Source organism: Telmatherina bonti (genome assembly GCF_933228915.1).
Source record: "Telmatherina bonti genome assembly, chromosome: 9".
In the NCBI taxonomy this organism is placed as follows: domain Eukaryota; kingdom Metazoa; phylum Chordata; class Actinopteri; order Atheriniformes; family Telmatherinidae; genus Telmatherina; species Telmatherina bonti.
Genome location: NC_136627.1, coordinates 26,138,094 through 26,149,231, shown reverse-complemented (window position 1 = coordinate 26,149,231; position 11,138 = coordinate 26,138,094). Strand labels below are relative to the sequence as shown.

General features: G+C 38.5%; 1 protein-coding gene across 1 annotated transcript in view; it reads left to right on the top strand.

Moving 5' to 3' along the window:
• Positions 1 to 9,725: 9,725 nt before the first annotated feature.
• Positions 9,726 to 11,138, top strand: part of LOC306760205 (1-phosphatidylinositol 4,5-bisphosphate phosphodiesterase eta-1-like) — a gene marked incomplete at both ends in the record, with an annotated part of 63,271 nt that continues 61,858 nt past the window's right edge. Inside the window, one exon of the mRNA XM_079246004.1 lies at positions 9,726 to 9,804. Within this exon, the coding sequence (XP_079102130.1) occupies positions 9,726 to 9,804 (79 nt within the window). The remainder of the gene's footprint in view (positions 9,805 to 11,138) is intronic.

The window sequence follows — 11,138 nt, the reverse complement described above, 5'->3', positions numbered from 1 at the left end:
TGTGAGGTGTTTCTGACACTTTAAAAGTTTGAATAGATTATAAATGATGTTAAAAACACCGCTTTGGATCCTGATACTTATCCTGCAGCTTTCATTACCCATTAAACAGCTAAGCACGGCCTAGTCAGTTTGTGTGTGGGGGACACTCCACTAAACACGAAAAGGGGGCGGGATATGTTAATGGTGTTCATAATGGACAGGGGGGTTCACTTGTCCACTGTTACTATAGAAACACCACATGCGAAACACAAAGTGAGCTAAAGCCGTAACTATATTGCTTCTTTCAGATCCCATGGGAGTCTTATATGTAGTGTCTGAGGGGGTCCTTAAGTGCTTTAAAGGAGACCCTTTTGAGATGTTATGTGACCAAGACATTAGTGTATTTAAACAATGAAGCAGAAAGAGTATAAGTGACATTTGATTTTAGAATGCAATATGGTATCATTTAGAGAAAACACACAGCAGAGACATAAATAGCAGTCTTAGCTGCGAGTTTGAGTCCGATGAAGAATATCAACATCTGCTTCAAAGGTCATTTCCTTTGTTAATATTTGTTCTCATGTACTTCCTTGTTACTGTTTATTACACAGATCTGTTAAATTTACAATAAGACCTGCATGATTGTTATCCATGCTTCATCCATGCAGGGCTGACGAGGAAGAGGCCTGTAAATATGATGTGTCCGGTTGGATGCCAGATGAAGGGGTCTCACTGCAGTGAGAGGTAGTACTGACTGAAGCATTCAGTCCATTGGGCACAAGGAGATTAGTACAGACAGGAGGAGGGTCGCAGGGGGTAGAAGGGGATTTTGGGAACACAAAGGCAGGAGAGGAGGAGTCACAGAGGAAGGGAAAAGGAGTGGAGTGGAGTGTGTGTAGGGGGGTGGGTTGATGAATCAGCCTGTCTTCTCTTTTGTTGTGCAAATGTTACTAGGGACTGTTACTGCCAAAACAGCTTGTGATTGGTGGGATGGTTTTAAATTGTAAGGTGCATTTGGGGCGGATGGCTGTTGCTGCTAGACTTTGAACTGTCACCGAGGGAGGAGTAAGAAGGAAAACACGGCTGAGACTATCGGCCAGGAAGGCATAGAAAAGCTTTCTTAAAAGCAGTGATCACAGTTTGTGGTGATCGCTCTGAACATGTAAACTTAGTGATGTATTCCCTGTAATTATTACATCTTTATGTTTTCTTTTACATCTCTCCCTGCTGATATTTGTGCAAGTGAGAGGGCAATCAGGGAGCAGTAACAATAAGATATTATGTTGGTGCACTTAATGTCACATGCCATATCATATAAATTAATATTATTCCTAAATCCAAGGAAGTGAAAGATAATGTTTAAAGTAGAACTATTAAGGAGTCACAATAGTCACCAGACATCACAACAATGTCAAAACTGTAAGAAAATACCATAAAACCACTTATAAAGAGTTGTTAAAATGTTTCCAAATGAAAAGATATGGGAAGACTAAGTGATCGTTTTTACAAAAAAGAAAGAAAAGAAAAGAAAGTGCTCCACTCCAAAATCCATTCCAGGCTTTGTAAATTGTACTGTCACACCAGCATTTGAAAAGGCACCATGCTTGATGTAGTGGTGGGTGCAAACCCACACAGTTAAGTTGTTGGGACCTTCTCTACCTCAAAACAAATGGCTGGGACTATTACTGATATTAAATAATGCTTAATGCCATGGATGTCCAGTGCCTAAAGCTCTGCGTGAACTGCTACACATGGAAAGGACTTTGGGTTTTGTGAAGAAACTTAAGAGGATTGTTTCAAAAGCTGAAAGGGAAGTAAGAGACGTAAGTAAAATTATGCTTGATCTGATATACGACTTTGTTTACTTCTTTCTTTTAAGAAAAAAACACCACACCCCATCATAAGATGCATTTTATTGGCATCCACAGCCTCCTAAATGTGGACTTTTCTTGCTGTCTGCACAAATCTAGCTGTCACTTTAAATTTACAGTTGTTAGGATACTGTATGTGGTATCCAAGCAGCTGTGCACCTGCTCAACCAGTGCTGCTGGACACAAAAACTCATGACATTTCAGTCCTGTTACTGAACTGGTCCAGGTAGAAAACAGTCACTCAGGCAGAAAAATGTTTTATTCTAAGATCATTTCAACCACTAAAAATTGTGTATGCTGTTTTTTTTTTTTTTTTTTTTTTTAATGATTATGTACTTGATTTCTCTGCAGCTAATCATTGAATCATTGTGACAGATCAGAAATTTTCTGCTGCATAGAAATTCAGTCACCTTTTGAGGCTCTTTTCCACTGGTTTTCACCAGGGCAGTATAACAAAGGCCTTTATCACACTCAGCCGGTAGCCATCCCAGCCCAGTGAAAGAGGTACACTCCCCCATCTGAGACCAGAGTCCTTGGGGATTTTTTGATTCGATTTGAGTGGGTTGAGTGTAGTTGAGCGGGTGTGAAAGACAAAGAGATTTAAAGAGACAGCTGGTGTGACTATCAGTGAAATTCCATCTAAAGTAGAAAGGTTACTCTCCGTCACTGGCACTCTTGTTGAATGCACCTTTCTGCATTAACATGTGCAAAAGGGAAGTTTTTTTTTTAAACCTGAAGTCAAAATTCAGTCACTTTTAATGTGCAATCTGCTTGTTTTAAACGTTTTTTGTTTTTTTTAAAATTATGAACAAAACAGATTTTTTTTCTTTTGTTTTGTCACAGTAAACAAACTGCTAAGAAGTTATAACACTGGACTATTCCATCACACACCCACAATGCAGTGTGGGGACTGCATGTGTGTATGTGTGTAGGAATGCATCAGCCGTAAAGTGACTCCCTTGTTATTATGAGACTAGAAGTATTGTGAACAGTGTATCAGCTTGCTGGCGTTGGCTTGTAGGAGTGGAAACATGACTCTTTGTTGGTGCTGTGATCCCTTATGAATAATTGAACTTTCTTTGTGGAAAGCAGCAGAAGAGGCAAAGGAATGAGCAGCTTGGGACTGAATCAACCAGCCATGAATATGTGTCAAACTAATCATGAAAATAAGAAATGTCAAGGGCTGTTTTCACACTGATTCCCGAAAAATGCAACTGTCTCATGCACTGGAATCTCTTAGAAACTTGTGCATTGTAACTTTCTCCAAGCAATAGCTCTTGCTTGTCAATGAGGACACATTACAGAACATGCACGTCATTCAAGTCTGTAAACTACAGTAAATGTAAAGGACGGGAACCGGAGGGGAAGTTGAGGGGTGCTTGAAATAGATGTAAGTTTGACTTATGACCTTATGCAACACTTAATCCCACAGTACAACTTGACAAGCCCACCACATAAATATCAAACTGGCAAATGGCACAAAAGTTACTGTTGCATGGAATCACATGCAATAAATGTTTAATTAGTTTGAAATATAGCCATTAATTTTGATATATGGCTTAACTGTAGATGTGACAAATGGTGTTTTTAGTTTTCATTACAGTTTCTGCTCTGATTGCAGCTCTGATCATTCTGTCCCTCTCACTGACCCCTGAGTAACCCAACAGGTCACTGCGTCTCCTCAACAGGTCCATAGATCACTGAAGAAGCCCTGTCTGGACAATTTAGACGACTGTCTTCCTCCTTAGCTTTTTGTAATATATAAAAAAAAAATCTCTTCCATCACCCACCCTTCCCATCTTCTGTGGGTAGGGCAGATGACTATTCATCTCAAGCTCGGGTGCTCTACTGGAGTTCTGGGAGCTTGAGGGTCCTATGCAGTATCTTATCTGTTCCCAGGACTGTGCTCTTCTGAATGGAGATGTCTGATGTTTCTCAGGGTATCTTTTGGAGCCACTTCTCGCAGCGTGGAGGACACGGCCCCCAGTGCTCTGATGACTATGGATACCTCTGTTGCTTTGACCTTCCAGGCCTGAGCAAGTTCTTCCTTGAGGCCTTGGTACTTCCCCAGTTTCTCATGCTCCTTTTTCTTGATATTTCCATCAATGGGTATGGATACATCGATAACTACAGCTTTCCTCTGCTGCTTGTCCGTGATCACTTTGTCCGGTTGGTTCGCCATCACCATTTTGTCATTTTGAATCTGGAAGTCTCACAGGATCTTAGCCCTTTCATTCTCCATCACCTTAGGAGGTGTCTCTCATTGGGACTTAGGGGTCTTGAGTCCATATTCTGCACAGATTTTTCTGCACCCCATGCCGACTACTTAGTCATGGTGTTCCATGGATTCTTCGCCAGCTACTATCTTGCACTCTGCTGTGAGGTGCTGGATTTTTCCAGGGCTTTCTTTGCACAGTCTGCACCTGGAGTCCTGTCTGGTGTGGTAGATTTGTGGTACTCAAGGCATGCTTAAGGCGCCCCTGTGCTGTCCTTCAGTCCAGCCCTCTCTCGGCATTGGAAAGACTTGTTCATATCAGACACTTCAATGATCTGTCTGTGGTACATCCCATGCAGGGTTTTTCTTCCTTCCATGATGGTTCTTTCTCTACTTCGGTCTTCTCCAGTTTCCAGTGCTGGAGGAATTATGTCTCTCTCTCATGATTTTCTGTCAGAGTTGTGTAATAAATGAGGTGTCAAGTAACTGTTCTGATATACTGCTGTGAAGTCTTGGTTAAAAAGGCCATTTTGTACCCTTAATTTGTTTGTATGTACTTAAATATACATATAAATAAACTTAATTTGATATTTTAAAAAAATATTAGAATTACATACAGATTTTTCCAATGTCTAACACTGTTACAATAACTGTTACACCACCACATCTGTTATCTCTCCTTCCCAAGAGACAAGAAATACCTTTATGGTGTCAATGAATGAGTCACTCTGTTTATGTTGAGAATGCATCTGTTGATGCATCAGCATGCCAAGACTGTTTACTGTCTAACAAGCAATTATAAGCTCCTCATTCACTTTGCAGAACATAAATGGCTCACAGCCATAGGATGATTGAGATCTTTGCTACTTCCAATTGATTTGGAGTAAAGGCAGATCCTCAAAAAAAAAAAAACCAAAAAAAAAAAACCCAGAAAACAACTATATATATATATATATATATATATATATATATATAAACAGATCGTTTATATACATGATCTGTTTAAATTTATATGTATGCATGCAGATATTAACACATGAAAAGAGAAATATAGAATGTGTTCTTGTTATGAGTCTATATTATACTTTATACATTATTATACAGTTCTACATGTAGACAGCGGCGGATCAAACATATAAAGAACATATGGAACTTGCAATTATTCGCATCAGAGAGATACTAACTTTGTCCAGTGTTAGAACTGAGCAACAGATACATTTTCATTTGTGTATCTAAAACAAAAAGGACTTTACCTGTTGTAATCTGAAGTAATAGTCATGCCCTTGTGCACATGGTATCAGCAGCATTTTGGTATAGTGGTAGGAAAATGTGTTCTTTGTGGAGCTATGTGACTTTCTAATTATACATGAATGAAATGACTGCTTAACCAAACAGTTAGTCACTCTGAGACCTCAGCCTGAATATTGTTCTACTTAGACGACATTCACAAAATTATAAAATGTGCAAAACTATAGCATTTTTCTCACAGAGTGAGAAAATATAACTAAATATAAACTGAAAAAATTGAGAGAATTGTTCATTTCTGGTAACTGCTTATCTTTTTTATATTAGTTTAATAAAACACACCTAAGTTTTAAAGCCTCTCATGCTCAGCATAGGCACTTTTTTTTTTTAGACACATCACCTCCCAAAGGATGAAATATAAAGATAATTCAACTAAAATAATTTGTGTGTCTGGATACCTGAGTAAAACTGAAATCAGTTTGTTGCTTTCATAACAACAATGAAAAATAAAACCATAAACCTTCATATGTTGAACTCATTTGATTTGTTTTGTGTGTCACTTGGCTTATTTGATTAAAATACTAACAAAAATCAAACTTTTTACTTACAGGCATCATCGACCTACTTCCTTTCAGGGCATAAGATGAAGTAGTGCTTGCACTCTAGTAGTAAAATATTTATTTTAAGCGGCTCTCTCTCCCTGTAAGAACCCCAACGGAAAGAGAGAGCGGACTGTATTCCCCTGAGGTTTCAGCAAATGAGAATGTTGCTAGAATTACATCAGTCACAAGAGTCTTTTCACTGACTCTCATGACATGAGCATGACAATACACACTCTCATATAAGCAGAAAATTGTTGATACAGAGTCTTATCTGACATATGTTTGTGTTATTATCAACAGCATAAATTAATACTTTATTAATCTCCAAGGTAAGTTGCATCAGCAGTTCTTATCAAAACTTTCCAAAAAAGGTTGCACTTATTAATTTAGCAGCAGTAAAAACACCTCTGATTACCATGTAGGTCAGGGGTGGGCGACACCGATCCTCAAGGGCTGCAGTCCCGCAAGTGTTAGGAGTTTCCCTGCTGCAACACAACTGACTAGAATCAGTAACAGAGTTGTGCAAGGCTTGATAGGATCACTCAAATGCATGGTCGTGAGGGGGTTGGAATCGTTCCCACTCCATCATAGAACCAGCAGAGACCTACATCAAGGTGGGTTAATCAGCCTCCTACTTATTCCAGAAAATTTAGAGCAGGGGAAGCCATTTCCAGGCTTTGAGACCTGCAGTTCTGCAAGTGTTAGGAGTTTCCTTGCTGCAACACACCTGACTCAAATCAGTGAGTATTTGCCAGACTTGTGCAGAGTTTGATGTAAAGCTTTGCACATGACTTCTATGGCCTTGTTTACACCACAATGTTTTCATGCAAAAAACAACCTTTTACTTTGTGTTTTCCTTTAAGGGTAACTCCTCACACTTGCAGGACTCTTGAGCACCAGAGACGCTCACCCCTGATTTAAAGATTAAAGTCAACCTACCATGCATGTCTGTGGACAATTAGACACATGTATACAGGAGGAACTCCACACAGGTCCCCCCCTAGAAATGTATGTTAATGATACGCTATAACCAAATGACAAAAAAGGGGAAAATAAAATAAAAGAAAGGTATCACCCTCTAGCTGTTATAGGGTCTGTTTTGATCAATGACAATGGTCAATGAGGTTGTTTTGCTATTTGCATCTAACTTTCACCAATTGTTTATTATAATATCCTGTATAACAGCAGATGAAACTGAGTCACAATCAGGTTAATTTTCTAACCAGACAAATTGATATCCTAGAAGTGTGACTAGTTTTGAGTTACATGGTGTTGACTATGTTTTTGATTTGATGATTTTGAGCAGTGTAGTTTCCGAAGTTCATGTTGAGGCCTGAATATAATCCTGATATACTGTTCATGACTCTGGATGAAAGTCTTTGCTAAATTACTTTATATGGGTTAAATGTAGGTCATATGGCTGTTCACGTCTTGATACACTTTGCAAGAACTTAAATAACAAAGAACGACAAAATGTCATTTCGAGGCTTAACCTGTTGATACCAGACATGCCATAAGCAGGACTTAACAAATACATATTCCACTTGCCTCCCTTCCAAACACCTAGCTGTTTCACACCACTGTAGAGCTAAGATTCTTCTGTCTTGATTGATGTACATAATTCCAGGTTACAATCATAACTATAGATTCAGTAAACAATGATTACAGACTTCACAAATGCAGTGTACCTTTGAAGTGATATTGTGCTCCAGTGGCAGATGGTACTGCAACAAAAGCTGTCCTGTTACATCAGCAGGTGTCCAATAAAAGTGCTCCAGTAAAAGAGTTGGTCCCCAACAAGTCCACAAAAACCCTTAAAAGATAAAATGGCTAAATTAAATTGACATAATGACCTTTGAATAATATGATTTCTAGCTCTAATCAAACATTTTGACTTGTAACACTCATCAATCGATATTTCCCAAACTCAGCTATGAAGTAAATTATTAAAAAAAACAAAACAAAAAAACGCTGAGCTTGAACATGCATCCCATGGTTTCAAAACTAAATAAAAGCCGAACAAATCTGAACTGTGAGAGTAACTGCATTACATTTAAATCATCAATGATATTGCTGTTTCTTAAAACAACATCAATAACCACTCTGACTTTGCACATATTCCATGACGTCTTGTTCTTGCCGTGTAAACTTCAGCATGGAATGTGGTTTTATAAAGTTTATCTACATTGTAACCTGACATGACATTAAAACCATTTAAACAATTTCCCCTGTCATCATCCCCTGCTGCTCAACTTAAGCCTATAATTTCAGCTCTGTTATGAAAACATATGGTAATTTTGAGACAGCATGATATAATTAAGCACGGGGCCAACTACTGTGAGTTCAGAGCAACTCAAGAGACATTACAAAGATAAGTTTCTGCAGAGTTTAATGATCGAGGAAAAGCTTCGAATGACTTCTTGTGCCATTACATCTAAAGTTCAGCATGTAACAGTTAGGATGGTCTAATAGCAGGAAATTTAATGTGGTTTTTATAACTGTTTTCATTTGTATTGAATCAGGTTAGAGAACTCTTATTTTTATCAAGTTAGAAAATGAACTTTTATATTCAGGAACGTGGAGGGGTTGTTGTTCTTGGCTGCCAATCTTGTCGCACCACCATGTTACTACAGTATATGGCCCAAAAAAGATAAGTTAAAAACTGGCTCTAGAGTGGATCTTTGAACCCATTTGTAACTATAATGTTTTCAGGAGAGGTTGAAGCAGATTCAGTTGTTTGTTGTTGTTGTTTCATTTAAATCAGTAGATATCGCTACACATTGGACCATTTAGCAATTTTCCTTCTTTTCAAAATCTGTATGACAATATTACTAAACTGGGGCTAAAACATATTTACATTGCTAGATTAGGCCACAGTGATTCAGGTTTTATACTAAACAATCCAATGGTCTGCCATACTGCACCTACTGCTTGCCCTATTGAACGAGATGAGGAGGTAGGGTCACAGGAAAGTATTTTCACCACAAATATTCTTGACCCCTAAGCTCTGGGTGGTCAACAGTCGCTTCTCCTCGGGGCAGTTGGCACCAGACGCCAATAAATGTCTCAGAGACTCCAAGATTTTCCAGATACAAATATCCTCTGTGTGTGTCAAAGGTAGAGACAGAGTGTTTGAAATTGTATATCAAGGAGACAGATGAGCAACAGGTGGGGAATCACTATGAACTGGTATTGGGAGTGTGAGGAATGAACGGAAGTCAGGAAAACTAAGCGGAAAATTTGTCCTTGAATAATGGAGATGAGAAACAGAAGGAAGATAAATGACAACACATGTTAAGAGATGGAGAAAAGAATTCAAAGGGGTAAATGTTGACAAGAGTCTGAACCCTAGGTATTGTCCTTAGATTAGCAGATCAAATGTGTATGTATTGTACTTTGTTTGTTAAAGTTTCTGAACCATGAATTAACCACTAAAAGGATTCAATTACAACTAAAAAGCCCTCTTCAAATAAAATATTCTCCAAATGAAAGGTTTATCTAGAGGAAGGGAACAAGATACAAAATCATGACACAAAGAAAAAGAAAATAAGAATCTAATAGGAGTAAATCTAAAATGAACCAAAACCACATCAACTGTGACACCTGTGAGATAAACTTTCTTTTTATTCAGCGCATTATTTCATGTACATAATTTTGCACTATTGCGGCACAGTGTCCCACTGTGGTTTTAAATGTGGTTTATTAATATGATTTGATTTATGGACATTTAGTTATTACAACAGTGTATTTTGAAACACCTCTGTTCTCTTTTCCTTCATAGGTCGGCCTGTTGTTTTGGCCCCTCCGCTCACCATGAGTTCCTGGGTAGTGAACAAGAAAGGAGAGCCACAGTACCGCCGGCACTTTCTGACAGACAACAGCATCTTTCATGGTAAAAAGATGAATAATATCTTTTAAACACAAAGCAGAACCCACTCTTGGATGTTTGCATGTCACAGTAATGAACACTAGAGGGAGCCTCACTGCCATCAATGTGCTTTAAATTCCTGTTTTCTAATGTCAGAAAAATGCCAAGATGCAGTCTTGTGAGATCAGTGAACCCATCTTGTTCACGGTGCACTGTGCATATTTTTTTTGTTAACATGTGCACACATAGTCTGAAGCACTCAGAAGCTCTCTCCCCATGAAGCTGAACTAAATCCAGACTTGTTCCGGGATCAGTTTGATCTTGATCAGCAGCTTTTGAGATTGTGACACTTCACACTTACAGATCCGCCCAGAGTAATCCGTGACAAATTTGATAAGTTGGTGTGCTTCTTTGGCTGTCAGGCACACAGCAGGCACACATTTACAGCCTCAACCTCGACAAACTGCAGCCAGCATGTACATCCTCCTGCATGCTCTTCCTGCTTGTGAGCAAACTGTAGTAAAACAAACAAACAAACAAACTTGATTGTTTTAGTGTTCATCTGAGCAGTGTCTGTTTTGTTGTTTGTAATACAAAACATATGTTATTACATGTATCATCACATTAGTGATATTTTAACATGGAAAAAAAAATCCTAATGCTTTTAATGAGGCTAAAACTGAGCATACATGGTCTAAACAAGTCATTAAAAGAAGATGGCTTACATTTTCAAGCTGCCATAAAGGTTTAAAGGGGAAAAAAATTAGCAGTGTCTGAAAATAAACAGTGTTATATTTGAGCCAAACTTCTGATCCTGTTTATCTGCCTGTAATCATTCCTTCATGTCTGTCAGTCTGTCCTTTCTTGTCAGACCAAACCTGACTGTTCATTCAGTCCAAAACCAGTTTCTAAACCTTTCTCTCTTTTAGCATTTATTTTCCACATGACTTTGTATCACTTAGTCTCTTTCCCAATGGCTCAGTAATTTCACCCAATCTGTGGTGAATTACAGAGTGGATGATAGTTTTGTTTTGGCCATGGTTCCGAAATCAGTCGGGTGGAGGGAGGGCGGAAACTGTGTGATCATGCAGGTGTGCATGAAAAGGTGAACACTTAATCAAAGTGATCAAATGCCAGGAAAGCTCAAACAAACCAGTTTTTGCATCTTTTTGAGCATAAGCGTGATGGAAAAGCAGACTTTTGCACAAAAGCTGCACTGAAGTGAGGACGACTCTTTTTTTTTTTTTTTTTTTTTTTTTTTTTTTTTTTAAATCGAGACAGAACCAGCTATTCTGTTTGGTAACCTCTGCTTTTTAGTGTGAGAACTGTGCGTCTGCGGTGAGTGAGCTCGGTCACTC